The 16,557-nt window shown below is 34.9% G+C and overlaps 2 protein-coding genes across 3 annotated transcripts; one reads left to right on the top strand and one right to left on the bottom strand.

Moving 5' to 3' along the window:
• Positions 1 to 826: 826 nt before the first annotated feature.
• Positions 827 to 2,620, top strand: LOC144561795 (uncharacterized). Of its 2 annotated transcripts, none has more exons than XM_078310888.1 (2): positions 827 to 952; positions 2,277 to 2,620. In XM_078310888.1, the coding sequence occupies exon 2, from the start codon at positions 2,298 to 2,300 to the stop codon at positions 2,469 to 2,471; it is 174 nt and encodes a 57-aa protein (XP_078167014.1). In that variant the 5' UTR covers positions 827 to 952; positions 2,277 to 2,297; the 3' UTR covers positions 2,472 to 2,620. The 2 variants fall into 2 exon arrangements, with proteins under 2 accessions (XP_078167014.1, XP_078167015.1); XM_078310889.1 differs by having other exon boundaries at positions 941 to 965.
• Positions 2,621 to 4,051: 1,431 nt separating this feature from the next.
• Positions 4,052 to 8,057, bottom strand: LOC144561969 (Disease resistance protein (TIR-NBS class)). The gene is made up of 2 exons (XM_078311078.1): positions 7,853 to 8,057; positions 4,052 to 7,041 (listed from the first exon to the last, which is right to left on the bottom strand). Exon 2 carries the CDS (start codon positions 6,974 to 6,976, stop codon positions 4,169 to 4,171), a length of 2,808 nt encoding a protein of 935 aa, XP_078167204.1. The 5' UTR covers positions 6,977 to 7,041; positions 7,853 to 8,057; the 3' UTR covers positions 4,052 to 4,168.
• Positions 8,058 to 16,557: the final 8,500 nt, after the last annotated feature.

Genomic DNA, 16,557 nt, shown 5'->3' with positions numbered 1-16,557 from the left:
TCTATCTAATAACGGTTAATGTTTATTTGTCAATGTTGTATATCATATAGTTTCTCAATGCATGCAGCAAGTTCATAATAGTGTTTATTATTATATCAGATGGAGATCGATTTTCACTGAAATTGGGCCAACTTGTCTTTACTCGTCCGGCCCAATAGTCGGCCCACCCGTCATATTATATATATGTAAATATGTATGTATTTTTAAAAATACTTGGTACATTTTTTTTTTTTGTAAATTATTATGTATCTTATAAGGTAGTATTAAATATAAGTTAAAAATTAAAATTTTGTGTATGTTCACTAATTGTTTTTCATAATTAAACTACCATTATATAGCTATTTAAGTAGTCACATAGCGTTTATGCAAGCAACAAATATGTGTTATATTCTTGTTAAACTATAAAATGCAATTAAAAATATCATAAATTTCTACAAAATTATAAAATTAACAACTCAATATTATTGTGGTATTTTTTTTAAATTATCTGAAGAAAAAGTTGAATGACTTAAACCAAGTAAGACGGATCGAACTTAGTAAATAACATAAATTTGAAATAAAAAAATTAGGTATTATTGCCAAAAAAATAGCATTTCAAAAAAAAATTTAAAAACATGACAAAAATTAGTAATATTTTTTTTCAATGCTTGATAAAGAAATGGGTTATTCGTGCATTTGTGCTCACAAACTCAACCCTACCGGGTCCATTGCGATTCTAATTTTGTGTTGGGTTTGGTGAGCTCGAAATGGCTATTGAGTTTTCTGATTTAATCTGGACCGTTCATACGTACTGATGATCTGATCTCTAACCCTAGATCGACTCACAGCCAACACTTCCTTTCCAGTTCAAAGCCCTACCCCTCTCTCTCTCTCTCTCTCTCTCTCGCCTTTCTCCGTTTCTCCTCTCCTCTCTCTAGACGTAGTTGTCGAGCCTTTTCGTGCCTCTTCCTAGGTAAGTTGCAAAGGTGCTTTATCTTCTATTTTTTCTTCTTTTTTGTTTCTTGAGCGTTTTCTATCTGGTGCTCTGAATAATGCGTTCGGAGTGGGTTTAATTGTGATCGTGAATTGGAATTTAGGTTCTTATTGCCAAGGGGTTTTAGGTTTGATTTGGATTGAGTTAAGCGGATTTGCGTCTTTCATATATTGTTACTGTGCATTTATCATTTTGCACCCACCCTCTGCATTTGCTTTTTCTAAAATTAGAATTGGCACAGTTTGAATGTAATCTATTTTCTCCAGCAGCAGCACAGAGTCTGATACCAGTGTTCAAAAGCATTTTATAAGAATAGGAAGTGCCTGCCTATATTTGCAGTTTTAACTTCTGTTTCAGTACCAGTTCAACCGTCTACTTGTGTTTGGCTTAATTCTGGCGGAAGAGCTTATGTCCGTTGAAAGTTTTGTATTGCTTTGATTTGGGTTCCTTTTTCCAGTCAAGCTTTGTAGCATCTATATTTCACTTGTAATGTTTGGAGTGGACATATACTGCACTCGATTAATGTAGTCGGAAATTCAATTTTTAGTGGTTTCAAAATCCTCGTTTCTTCTTGCAATTATATTGTGAGAAATTTGGTCCAATTCTGGAATATTCTGCATTCAGGTACAATCTGGTGAGTAGTGTTTTAGTATATCTTATTTTTGTGTTTAAAAGTTTCATCCTCATTTAGTTTGGTTTATTCCCCCTAGTGAATGAAATTAGTCACGATTTACTAGTTTTGTTACATTACGTCCCGGATGTGTCATGTCATGTGGGTCAGTCATGTCACGTGATGTTACCATTCATGTGATGTGACTATCCTCCACCGTTTTAGTCACGTCACATTGACCCGGTCACGTCATGTGACACGTTACGTGACCAATTTTTTCACCATTATTTCGTAATTCTAATTAATTTTGTAACTCTTTAGTACATTTTGTTATTATTTTCTATGAACTAACTTAAAACTTGAAAACAATAATTAAACGTGATCAGTCACGTCACCACACATGACATGACCATTCGCGTGACATGACTGTCTTTCACCATTTTAGTCATGTTATGTAAAAGTAAATTTTGGTCAGTTGCAATGATGTGACATGACCAAGTCACGACGTGTTAGTCACGAAACGTCATGTTTTTTCTTCACTATTCCCCCCCCCCTAACAAGGCTTGTCTTAAGATCACAGTTTCCCTTTGCAATTGTATTTAGAAGTTGGCATTGCATATACTGATTTGTTTTATTTGACCAAAAGGCCCATGTTTACTGTGATAAGGTTCTGTGTTTCTGTTAATTTGCTAGGGTTTCGGTGTAGAAGAGTAGATGGGAAAAGCAAAGGGTGGTTCGATTTTCATCAGGCTGGTATCAGCTGCCGGGACAGGTTTCTTTTATGTAAAGAGAAAGAACCCTAGAAAAATAACAGAGAAGCTCGAGTTCAGGAAATATGATCCACGTGTCAACCGCCATGTTCTCTTCACCGAAGCAAAGATGAAATAATTATTCTTCTTGCAAGGATTCAGCCTTTTATGGTTCGAATATTTTTGTTTTTGTAAGTACTGCACAAGTAGAATGTTATGCCTTCAATTTTTCCAGGCCTTTTTTGTGGAGAATAGTTTTCTTTGGTAAATGTGGGTTTTTGTACTTTTTCTAATTTGCTGAAATAAGCTCCATTTGGTTTTACCATGGAACACGAGATCATCTTTCTTGGTAGATTGTATTGATTGATTTTCTGAAAGCATTCAGTAAAAGTTCTCATGATTATTATTTTTACCTAATTGGCTGCCCTTGATTAATAGAATATTTCCTTTACGCTACACAAGTCTGAAAAGCTAAGTTGTCTTTCTAAGAACATGGGCTTGTTAATTCTTCATGTATCAGAGCTGATATAATGGCAGGCTGTACTGAGGAAACAATAGCACGAGCAACATTTACGCTCATTTTTCATGTTGCCCAATCTATCTTTTCATCAGATTAGTAGAAACACATGGACTGTGCGGAAATTGATTAAATGGATAAATTAAGGGCCTTTAAGCACATTCATTGTTGAGGTACTCAAACCACAGTGCAGCTGTGCAAGCTCCAATACTGAAGATGTTCCCCATGAAAACAACAACAGAGAATGGCGATAAGTCTGGTGCTCCTGGTATTATCAATTTCCATATAATAAATTTTACAAAATGGCCCTCCAGAAAAGCATGCGCTGATATAGCTTCTGAATGCATGTTATGGATTTGTGGTTGCTGTTCTCCCTGTTCTCTTTTTTTTTAATTAGATTGCTTTAAAAGAAATAGTACTTGTTGTAAAATAAATTGAATTTTTATGAAAGAATTTTACAGGTAAGTAAATTTTAGAAACAACATGATTAACTGTATAGAAAATTCTACATAGAAATATAAATGTATGTTCTCTTTTAAATTGAAAGGAAGAACATGCAAAAATATGAGCCTTTGATCATAATAAATAAGAAAGCAAAAGAGAATAGAATCAGAGAATAAGTGTTATTGACATGGCATAAATAAAAATCTTAAAACCTAACTATCTTTATGAATTATAGGTTCATGTTTTCCTTTGGAGACAACTTGGGTTAAAACATTGCATCAACACTGTATAAATGAAGACAGTTATTACCATAAAAAGCATGCATTGCATAACAAAATTACCTCAAACGCACAGAGTTCCAAAATCAGTATTAAGAACAATGTATATATAAATGGCATCTTACCTCACCAGCCACATTTTCACTGTCATGTACCGGTGCCGGACCTAAAGATGCATGGATATTTTCGTCAATAATATTTAATGAACTAATACAACTTCACAAAAGAATTGATTTGATATAATGTACCATACTGGCAAATACTGGTACATGATGTTGCTCTACCAAATACTGACCAGGTCAGTATTTGGTAGAGTAAAAAATGCTCAGACCAATTATATGAACAACTATTGTTGTATCAGATAAAGAAAAAATAAATACAGAGCGAGAAGAACTTAGTTTCTTGCATTTCCAGATGTTGTAAAAGAATACCCAAGATATTATATATAGAGAGAAAGGGATTCATGTTGAATGGCAGAAATTTCTTTGTTATTTGATTTGTGAAACCACATCAAAGAATATATATATTTATATGTTGTACCTTCTTTGACAACAAAAGTAAAATTATAAAAAAAAAAAAAACAATCACGAGTCAGAGCTAACTAATCTGAACATTTGTGAGAAGCCTTGTGAGTCTACTTAGGGTTTCACGGGCTGATACCGTATCAGGATGGCGGTCCCCACAAATCGAACTTCTTATGAAAATAGCTTTTCTTATTAAATCATCCCCTGCATCATAACGCCCCGCTCTAAGCATTAGCTTAGCCCTTGTTTCAAGCACAGTTGCTTTTAGAAGTGCCATCTCTTGCCATATCAACCTAAAGCCCTCATCAGACCGGGAACAATCAGCCCGAAAACAATATCTCAACCTTCTCTTAAGACGCCACTTGTCGCCCCGAGAATTAACCAATGCCTCACCAGCTGATTCCAAGGCCTCAGTGCAAAGCCGCAACAACTCAAGAGCCGCATTGCACCGAGAGTAGGTTATGAAGGTGCGAATTGCAAGAGGTAAAGCTACCTGTCTCACAAAATGGGTCAATTCAGTTGGGTTGAGTTCCACCATAACATGTTCTGACCCGGACCCAAAAACCAAGAAGCATGCAGCCCATAGATGGTCAAGTGAGTGTGAAACCGAAGCTCTTACACATATAGACTGCACCACAGCCTGAGCAACCCTGTGGGACCCCCGCCTACGTGCATATATTTTCACCAACTCATGAAACTGGATGCAATTGGGTCGTGTAGAAATTCTCGCAACCCCAAAACGCACCAGCACAGAGGCTGCCTCAGATTCCGATCTCTTAATACGAGACCGCCTGAACAAGCTTGAACATTTTTTGAATAGTTTAGATCCATGTTTCTTTTTAGGAAACTTGTATGCTGCCAGAGCCAGTAGATGGACAGGTACTGCTGACATTGCAAACCAGCCACTGACATGGACCATGCGGGCCGCAAGGCTGCGAGGGCCATCCGCATGGTCAAAAATAGAGAGGCACACATCCAAGAGCTGGATTAGGGTTGAGTGCCTTTTAAATGTAAGCATTTCTTCTTTATCAGTCCATGGTAGATCCCGCAATGGCATTCTATTTATGGTGTCAAGTAGACGGCTTGGGGTGATTGGGAGCTCTGAAAGGATAGCACCGATTATACCCAGACCAAGTGTAAGCCTACCTAATTTCTCTTCAATGGCTCTTAAGGCGTCAGTCTCTACTAAGGGGTAGTCCTTAGCAACGGTTTCGCCTCGCATTACAGCCATGGCCTCTACACCAGATAGGTAAGAGAGTTTCATTGGTTCCAAGCCCAATACCCTAGGTAGCCGGGTTGTTATTATAAAGTGTGTTTCTCCCCCTAGTTGTGGAATCAGATCAGTAATGACTCGCCGGTCCCACCAGTCAGTCTCACTCTCTAGATCGTCAATTATTACCAAATATGGTATATCACTCGCAAGTTCCTTTCTAACTCTGGCAATAGCTTCCTCCTCTTGTTCCTCAAAGCATTTGAAATTACCCTTTTCATGACTGTATGTGTCACAGCCTAGATCAATTTCCAGAAGATTCCGCAAATTTAAAAAATTTTGACGGATGTACCGGCTTTGCCCTCCGACCCACAAAACTAGCTTGTACCGTTGAGCAAACCTATAAGCATACTCCAAAACGAGCTCAGTTTTACCAATTCCTGATTCACCAGAAACACACGCAACTCCTTTTCCATACAAAATCTTAGCCTTCGGCCTTTTTCTGCGCGCATTTCGACTAGCAGCCTTTCCTCGTACTGATCTTTGCATTTCAATTTCCTTCTCTGACTCTCGCCAAACCACTGGCTCCTTCCCTTTCCCACCATTTTCAGATAGACTTTCACATTTGTTCGTACTGGTACCTGCAATATTCCGTTTATGGCGTGTTTTTAGCTCAAAGTACTCTCTTTCCGCATCTCCACTTACATCTCCAAACAATATTAGTTCGAGCTCAGATATCTCCTTTTTCCTGCCCACAAAGTTTTCATTTCTAGGGTAAGGGAACTCCTCTTTTTCGATTTTCTCTCTCCACCTATTTATTCTGTCAACAACACTCCGCCTACCCAACTTCTTTGCCAAAACTGACACTGCTTCAAGAATACAGTCTCGCCAGTTACCGCAACCTGCCTCCAACTGTAAATCAAAAGCCCGTGAAAGTGCCTCAACCGCCTCTCTCCATTCCCTCTCTAAACCCCCATAAAGCACCCAGAGCTCTCCACCATGCTTCTCCCACATACCTCTTCTCTCCACAATATCTCTAGCAAGGCAATCACTTGGTCCCAAGTCAAAGTAAATCGGCACCAAATTCCTCCTGCTGAAAAAGTGTCTCAGTTCCTCTATGGTGTAAGGGTTGCCAAAGGATTTTTTGGTAATTATAACAACACCAAAGGTGGTGAAGTTCATGATTTTCTCAACATGGCTCTGGCTACGGGAAGATCTACACCGGGCCCGATCACAGGCAAAACAGCTAATCCCTTGTGCCTCCAGCTCAGCCCGAAGCCAATTCACAAATCTCAACAGAGAAACTTTTTTACCATGGTAAGCCAAGTATACATCATAGCTCCGCGGTCGATTGGTTGAGGAGGAAACTGTAATGACCGACCTAGTACGTAGAGATATCGGACTGTTTTTCTTTTTGGTTTTTTTATTCCTCCGGTGAGCCAAGCTTGCGTCAGAGGAGATGGCATGGCAAGGGGAAGCATCAGATGGCGAGATAGTGATTTGGGAGGGTAAGATGGTAATTTGAGGGGGGATTAGGAGAGGAGGAGGGGATCGAGGGGAGAAGAAGGGAGATTGGGAGGCTGAGACAAAGGCCGAGGAGGAAGAGGAGAGGTTGCGGGAGGCATTTGACAAAAATGCCCCTGGGTGGGAGCTTTCCTTGTGAAGCTCCATATATCCATCCTCGCAGAGATACTGTCGATTCTGAGCTTAGTTCATCATTATTGTTCTTTTCTTACCTGAAAAATTGAGGAAAATAAGCAGAATTTAATACTTGGTGACTCATTTTAATGCGTAATTGATAATGTAGTGCCATAATGGGGTAATTGGAAGCAGTGATAATGAATTATAAATTCAAAAAAAAAAAAAAAGTTGAAGTAAGTGCTATTGTTTACTTCTAGCTACTAAATCCTGTAAATGAACAGAAATCATCTCCTTTCTCTTATCTCATATTCCAATAAAACAGTGATAATGTATAGCCCTCAGAAAAATAAATTAAAGAAAAGTCATTTACAAATGAGAAGTCAAAGCATCGGCGCGAATAACTAGAAAAGAAAATCGACCGAAAAAGAAAAAAAAAAAAGGGTTTAGCAAAGTACAAGAAAATGCTGATCTGCGAACAAATAAAAATTTAAGTAGGGCTTAATGCTCTAACTAGAAATAGATAAAATCATTCTTATTCCTAGATCTAACACGACCTTCTCCAGTTCTCCCTCGGTGCTTGGATCTCGACTAATCAGTGATTTAAGCTCTTCTTTAAAATCAAAATTACCTATTTCTAATTAAATATCCAGAAAGAAATATTCCATCAACGACATTAACTCATTAAGAAACCACAGATCTGTTTACATACAAAGAATGTATTCCCAAAAATCGAAAACCTAAATCCGGAAATAAGTTAAGTTCCTTCTCTCTATATGGAAACTGAAGCGAAACTTCTCGAAGCTCAAGATAAGAGATCAAAAACAACAGCTACTAATCTCTCTGGACAATTAATCAACAGAAGATTTACCGACACTAAAAACAAAACAAAAAAATTAGAAAACTTACTCTGTTTCTTCACAAATTCTCTGTTATTGCAAACAACCAGTTCCAGAAAAAAGCGAGGGAGGCTTTAATCTTCAAGTTTGCATCTATCTAGTAGCAATGGAAATGCATGAGCGGACACTTGTTAATCTCTCTTCGGCATTATTTATTCGTTTATTTATTTATATGTTATATGTTATGAGAGAGAGAGAGAGAGAGAGAGAGAGAGAGAAAGAGAGAGAGAAATGGGGGGAAGAAAAAAATATAAAGAAGCTACTGGTGACTGGTCCAGTTTCCTGTTAAATGACAAGTTTACCATGCCATTACAATATAATAAATACATCCGACCCGTTAATTTTGTGTCCAGTCTTTCAATTTGGATCCATTAACGTGGTATTAGACTAGTGTCTTGCAAACGGACCGGTCCGGTCCGGACCCGGCCGGTTCACGATTCTCACGGATTCACGGGTCTACACGGTTCGGGTTCAATGGGTCCAATATTAAATTCTTTGGTCTAAATCTGTGTTAGAGCCATGGTCCAGATTCACACGGTTCGGTCCAATTTAGTCTGTATGGGTCCATGGATCTTTTTTTTAAAACAGGTTAAGTTATTAAAAAAAAAAATTACAGCAGTTTAAACTGTTTTGGGGCAGTTTTGGGGCGGATTAGTCCGGGTTCACACAGTTTTGGTCCAGGTCCACACAGTTTTGGTTCGGTTCACACGTTTGTGTCCAATCTGGTATGGTTCACACGTTTGTGTCCAATCTGGTCCGGTTTTGTCACAGTACGGGTTGCCACGGTCTACGGGTCAAGACTCGTCCAGTCTAGTTCGAGTCTAGTGGAAAAGGGCGGCCAAAAACCGTGCTAGGCTCGGGTTTAGGAACAGTACGGTCCACCACGGATTTGAACATCAGTCCAGACTAATCCGAATCAAGTCCACAGTCCGGCCGGTCCACGACTGAACCAGTCGGTTTTTTTTAATACAATAGGTATGACTTAATGAGTCGTAAACATTTAACAGAACAGTTTTAGCTTCATGCAGCATATCAACATATGTACTATAGAAACCGAAACTATAGCATCCTTGCGCTGCATGTAGTCAAAATTATTCTGTTCAAATATTTACCCTGCGGCCAGGTTGTAGCCAAAGGACAAATTCATTTTAACTTTTTCGGCCGTAACTAACATGCCCTGCGCTGCGCTGCGCAGCTGTATGGCAAAGGTAAAAATAAAATAGTCTTGTACGGGATTCTTTTATTTTAAGAAAAAGGTGAAATGGTCATTCTATCGCACATTGAAGTAATGGCAAAAACAGGAAGGGAGAATTAATGGTGTTCTGACTAGTAAGGTTGCTTGGCGAAGATGGAAAGAAATAAAACTAGTAAGGTTAAAAGGTTGTAGCCATATGGGCAATACATATGTACGTATAGCATAGGCCACTACATGTCAGTACACATGGTACATTGGTACATGACCTTCTTAATGGAAATCAAGGTCATGTTGGTTGGTTGGTCTTTTTATTGAGACCGAATCGTCTGCCCTCTGGGAACAGGAAATTTTTGCCCCCAGAGTTACTGCTGGTGGGCCCTTATTTAAAAACAGTAACAGTACTTAAACCCTTTAACAGTAACCGGTCCCACCCCGCAGTGACTCTGGATGTAGAAATTTCCTGCTCCCGGGAGGGCAGGTGATCTGGTTCCCTTTTTATTTCTCTCTCTCTCTTGTGAATATTTTTATTATTTCCATAGAAAATGAAAGTCTAGCTTTTCAAATTTTATTGAGTGTTCATAAAGAATATTTTATTCGGATTTGGAATTTACGACCTTCCACACAAAAGTTATTTAACGGTATGTGTTCGTCGGATGGACGATACAGCTAAGCGATTAAACAGGAATAATCGGTCTATTTAGTCGAAAAAATCTGGGACAGGTTGATTACCGCCAACGACTAATCAGTCAATTAATCAGCCTAAACGAATATTTTTCTTCTTACTTTATTTTTATTTCTTTTAGATAAAAAGATAAAGGTTTAGTTTTCTGTGATTGTCATTGTACAGACTAGAACTCCAATCTGTGACTTAACTTTTGCTTCAGTAACATAAAACGGGCTTTTAGCCTCTTTTAAAAAAAAAACAAAGAAATGTCATTGTACAGACAGACAAACATAAATATTAAAATAAAAGAAACTAAGTTTAAATGGTTTATTTAAAAAAGAGATGTCTTGAAGAGGATTGGTGTGATTAGTTAAACAACTCTCTATTAGTGGTTTAGGAATGTCTAGTACTAATTTATTTGGCATGTTTTTGATGTCAAAATGCCTAAACTTAATATTTTTATTTGGCATTTTTTTTTAATTATATTTTAGGTGGTAAACGACGTTATGAAGATCTTGAATTTCAAATTGTTGGTAGTTTCATGTTCCCTGAATTTCAAATTTTAGGTAGTCTGTATCTATTTAGTATCATTTTTCTTTTGTGTGTTTGGTAATACTTGACTTTGAGCTCCCAAAGAGAAAAGGGCCAGATGATTAAAAATAAAATAAAATTATAGAATGACTAAACAACTGGATCTGTCTTATTTGTTTGTCTTACTTGATATAAACTCATGTCCCAGTGGATCAAACTGGACCACCCAAAATTTTTATTAATACCATTTAAAAAAGTAATAAATTAAATATCACTGAAATTAGAGAATTTCAAAAATACTTGGACCATTAATTCAATATGCGGTTTCATTCTCAAGTGTGCGCAGATTGAATTGAAGGCTCTTTAAAAACCTAAATATCAGTATATTACAGGGTATTTTGGATTTTTAGGAGGCCGTCAATTCAATCCGCGGCTCTATTCCCACCAATTCAATATGCGGTCTCATTCTTAAGGGGGGCGTAGATTGAGTTAGAGCCCCTAAAAACCTAAATATTAATATATTACAATGTATTTTTAGATTTTTGGGAGGCCTCCAATTCAACCTGCGGTCTCTTAAAAATGGAGCCGCAAATTTAATTGACGGCCGAGGTATTTTTTAAAATTCTCCAAAAAAACATATTATCTTTTGTGAAATTTGCTATAAATAAAAATTCGGCTGGACCACTATAGTTGACCTGTGTGCAAACTGCAAACAGAGATCGTGCTATTGCTATCATCTCATCAAATGAGATCTGTTCTCAAATGAGGCAACAACAGATATATCTGTTTGCTGTATCATTGCAACTGCTGTTTGTTTCACATTTCACCAAATAGCAAAAGACTGCCAGATCAGTTTAATTCTCTGGACCGCTTAATTCGTTAACTAACCATTCCATCATTGAAATTTGTGTACTTCTGCTTAAATTTTTGTGCATACAGACTTAAAAGCATATCGGACGATTTTAGAATTCATTGGAGCTAAAAGTAGATCAGATGGGCATTGAACCTACTTTGTTCTCAATCTATCTGATCGATAGATGTATAATTAAAATAAAATGAGAAAACACAGACATCTCATCAACGTTGCGAGGGTAAAAAAAATACTATTGTCGAGAGTACGCCGATAGAAACATGTTATTTATGAACGTATCAATATTACCGACAAGAGTATCTGCAACGATACCGTCAACAAAAAAACACTTTTATCCTCACAGATACTTAACATCCCATTCTTGCCATTACATGTTTTTATTACAGTGCAAACTCATCCATCTTTTCGTTCTACCTATTATCTTCTTATTTTGTATAAAAGACAAATTATCATGAAACCCAAAATCATTGAATGAAATAGTGAGAAATAAATTGGACCCACAAATAGCAAGATACCACTTGGCTCCACATATAGATCTTTTAGCTTTCTCGTATTCTGTACGAAAGAATGGAAATTTTATCATAACTAACACATGTCTCTATTTAAACTATCAATAAACAAAATATATTGAATCAAAGAGCCTGTTTCTAATGTGGTTCCTGTTACGAGAAAAAGATTCCCTCTTCAGTCTCCTATAATTCTAACTTGTATCCCTAATTTTCAATCTAAAAGCAAAAAACATGCCTAGTTTATTAAACTTCTGGCATTATAGTTTTCGGAGGAATTCTAAAATTATCTGGGCCACCAGTTCAATATGCGGCTTCATTCTTGAGAAGTTTGTATCCTCTGATGTATTGCAGAGGATTTCCCTCACTTTGCGGTTTGAGATTAAATCTCAAACGGTTTGGGATTCGGATCACCGTAGGAGGCAATATTATTGGGCTTTGAGATTCGTGCCAAGTTAAAAAGAACGGTCCAGATCTAGTAATTGCAAAATATTCCCTCATCAGGTATTGGAGAGGATGTGATTTCATTCTTGAGAGGAGGGGGGGCATATTGAATTGGAGGCCTTCAAAAAAACTAAAAAATGCACTGTAATATACTGATATTTAGGTTTTTAGGAGGACTCCAATTCAATATGTATCCTCCTAAGAATGGAGCCGCAGATTGAATTAGCGGCCATGGTATTTTTGAAATTTCCCAATTTAAGGATATTTTTTTAAATGGTATAAATAAAAATTTCGGTAATTTAAAACTCAAAGATTTATTATACAAAGCAAGATTCAAATGTCTCGTGTCTCAATTGTACTTCACATTCTTATCTCTATTTTTAAAATTCAAACAACCGCTCAAATTTTATCTCTATATTAAAATGTAATTGGAGATCAAATTTTATATTTTTTTAGAAATCGTAATTAAAGGCAACTTTGACATAATTGCATTGAACGACTTTATTAAATTATTATTTGCCAATCTGGATAAATAACAGGAACCAAATAAAGCAATGAGGTTAAATCTTGCACGAACACAATTAATGGCACCCCATAATTAGCAATTTGGAATCCATTTTAGTAATAAATTCAATTATCATGTAGGACTCACACAAAAATAATTCTTTTGTTATGCATCTGGATACAGCACATGACCTCAAAATATTTTAATTATGTATTTGATTTTGCATTCTTAATTAAGCGTTTGAATATGGAAAATAATTAATTAAAAGATTTAAGTTTAATTAATTTTGCAAGGCTTCGTGTTAGCTTGTAATTGCCTTGTTTGGTCTTGCAAATAAACTATTTCAATAGTTTTGATATTTTATCAGGCATCATGTAAACCAGGTATAATCATCTTGCAAATTATAATTTATTTTTCTGTCTCATTTTCAGAGACTGAGTAAACTCTTTTTTTTTTTAATTATCTTGCAGATTATAATTTATTTATTGTCTCTTTTTCAGAGAGTGAGTAATCTCTATTTTTATTATTATTTTTTTTAAATTGAACATGGAGTGGGGTGGTTGGATGAGCGACAAACCAAATTTGATTTAATGTATGATTGGAACTATTTGATTTGAATTTAAAATTTGTGTACAGTTAATATGTATGAATTTTAAAATTGATCGTAGATTAATGAAGTTGTTCATGTGAATTTTAATATGAATTATGAACATCAAATCAAATTTCATCCGATGCTCATTGAACCGAATTTGACTAAGTTTCAATGTAAAAAAGTACCTGAAATTTGTATTAATACCATTTCAAAAAAAAAAAAAACCAAAACATCTTGAATTTAGGAAATTCCAAAAATGAATTGGAGACCCTCAAAATCTAAATATCAATAAATTATAATGCATTTTTTGTTTTTTCGGAGGTCTCCAACTCAATCTGCAGCCTCTCAAGAATAAAGCTGCAGATTGAATTGGTAGTTATGGTATTTTTGAAATTATTTAGAAAACATGATTTTTTTGGTTTTTTTTTTTTTAGAACATGGTATAAATAAAAATTTCGGAGTATATTTTAGAAAAGACAAATGAAATGTACAAGTAATTAACTTGTACAACACATTATCCTCTTCTTCACAATTCAAGTACATTCATGATTCATCTGCTCTGAAAAGAGGCAAAGACGAATATTGCTTTGATTGATATTTTTCACCCCAAGCCAATTGCAAAGCGCCACGTAGCATATTATGCTTTATTATTTCGTAGATCTACCTCAACATGACGAACCTACACATGTTCACCCCTTTCTTTATTTGTAATTTTATATATATAATACACCTGTGCCGAGTACGGTCATAGCCATGTTTTACAAAATAAGGAAAACAGAAGGGTCTTGATTGAAAAATGTGCAAAGAGGATCTCTTCTCTCCGCCATTGGCCGTGCATTCCACAATAATTGGCTAGGCATTCTAATTAATTATACATAATAAAAGTTGAGTAGGCACAGCCACTGGTAGGGGTGTTAACGGGTACAATACGGATTAGGTAGAGGCATTTTTATATCTGTATCCGTTATGATAACAAAAAAAAAGTCTTTAATTTTATCCGTATTTTGAAATATAGTATGGATTGGATAAACAGATAAAAAAATATCATTGATATTTCGATTTGTATTTTTGAGAAAATATTTTTCAAAACAAAAAAAGAAAAAAATAATAATAAATATAACTAATTTAAATTATAAATTTTTAATAAAATACAGAACTTTATTAACGAAAAAAAAATCTTACATTTACCCGTATTTTTGGATACAATACAGATTGGGTAAACAAGTAAAAGGGGAATTTTTTTAAAAAACCATATATGAAAAACAATATTTTACCAAACCAACTTGATTGCTTTGGTTTTTACAGAAACCATAAGAACCGAAATGTCATTTCGGTCCAATTTTTTTTTATTTTTTTGGAACTAAAATGTCATTTTGATCCGAGGTGTTTTCACAAGTTTTACCATCATTTTTTTTATGAAAATATGTCAAAATAGTTTGGACCGAAATGACATTTCGGTATGAGAAATGATATTTTGATTCTTATGATTTTTTTTAAAAATCAAAACAATCAAATTGGTTTGATAAAATATTGTTTCTTATTTATGGTTTTAAAAAATAATCGTAAAAGGGTGCCATTGACATCCCTAGGCACAGGCACTGCTATAGAATAGGGCTCTATGATATTAATTTCTGCACGCCACCGCGTAGATAATCTATAAGAAAATAAATATTTCTGTAGGGTGTTATCTGCAATAGGTGGTGTGCATGTTGGAAAGGAAAACAGTCGACTGTGTGACAGAGCAGCACATGGTCACAGGTCTAGAAATCTCTTATACAGATTAGATTACAGGCTTTGGCTTTCATAACAAAAGCTGTGCGGCTTAGCTGGCAGGGGATTAATTTGCTTAACAAATTATCATTAGTTGCTCTAAACGAAGCATTATTATTATTATTAGATTAGCTTTTTTTTAATCTGCTTAATAATAGCACAGCTGCATAGGGAGTAGGGACATAGGGTCCGGTTTTAAACTTTTAATTCCAGTTTAATGACCTTTGCTTTCTCTCTCCTTCTAAACTTCCCTTCTCTCTCTACAGAAATTTTCATTTACAGAAATTATATATAAATAAATATTGGGTCTAGGACTGCAAACGAATCAAACTTAACCCAGTTCGAGTTCGAACTAGTTTCGAACTGAACTGGTTTCATTCGAATCTAGGTTTCGAACTGAAAAGAAGAGTTCAAGTTTGATTCGAATCAGTTCAAACCAGTTTCGAACTGAACTGATTCGAAATTGAAGTAGGGTTTAGAATTGAAAAGAAGAGTTTTGAATCAAACTTAATCCAATTTGAGTTTGAATTTGAACTAATTTCAAACTGAGCTAATTTAATTCGTTTCAGGACAAACCAATTTCAAACCGAGTTAATTATATATATTTTTAAAATCAAACTCAATCGAATCACGAGCTAAGAGCTTTTTGTACAACCCTAGTCTAGATTGATTTAATTCATATTTCAATTCATAGAAGGAACCAAATTTGTTTGGATACCTTTAAATTTTCTAAAGGAACAGGAAAAAAAAATGTTTTTGTATCGGTAATTTTGTTATTTTGATTAATTATTATAGTTGAGATTGTCACCACAATCTCCTAACAAATTCCATCTGATATGCCATTATTTTCTATTATTTTATAAATAAAATAATAAATAAGGTCTTATTTGTTGGAAAATTCAATTCCATAACAACTCGGTTGTATATAAAAAAAAAATCATATGGAATATACTGTATATCGATATTTTGAGAATAAAAAATAAATTAAAATAATCGATAAGGCATGTTGGCCTGGCCTCCTCTTAAAAATAAAATAAAATAAAATAAAAAAAATAGGTCAATATGTAAGTCTCCAATTAGATTCCCAAATTAAGTTTTATTAACACGCCAAATTGCATGCAGAAAGGCTAAAAATCATTACTTTTTACAAATATTTTTTAAGAAAATAATATAACAACAAACTGATTATGTGATGGGTAAAGGGGTTATAATCCTAATTGTTCTAAGTAGTTCAAGGATATCATCATATAATAGATAAATTGAAGAGTTGATAAGTAAATATGAAATGAACAAATATATATATATAATTTTTAAATCTTCACAGATACTGCGAACTCAAATGAAGAAATAGTTGATGGATATATATGATATTAATAAAAAAAACAAAACTGTTATAATCCAAATATTTTTATTATATTTTCAAAAATACTTTTCTATTCTTTAAGATTGGAAGAAATAATGTCATCGGACACAATATTTTTTTTTCTTTCAAAAATCACTGATTTTATATTTTTACAAATGTGAAATATTTATATAATAAGAACTAGCATTTGGTTTAGTGGCAAAGCCACATGATCTTTATATGGAAGGTTATATGTTCAAAATTCAGATAGAAAAAAATATTTGTTGTAATAACA

The sequence above is a fragment of the Carex rostrata genome, chromosome 11 (assembly GCF_964058835.1).
Source record: "Carex rostrata chromosome 11, lpCarRost1.2, whole genome shotgun sequence".
Lineage (NCBI taxonomy): Eukaryota > Viridiplantae > Streptophyta > Magnoliopsida > Poales > Cyperaceae > Carex > Carex rostrata.
The sequence above is the reverse complement of the archived record's forward strand: the minus strand, read 5'-3'. Positions and strand labels throughout refer to the sequence as shown.

What these genes read in the sequence shown, in the direction of transcription:
- LOC144561795 (XM_078310888.1), top strand. Translation starts at nt 2,298, where the DNA reads ATGGGAAAAGCAAAGGGTGGTTCGATTTTCATCAGGCTGGTATCAGCT.
- LOC144561969 (XM_078311078.1), bottom strand. Translation starts at nt 6,976, where the DNA reads ATGGAGCTTCACAAGGAAAGCTCCCACCCAGGGGCATTTTTGTCAAAT.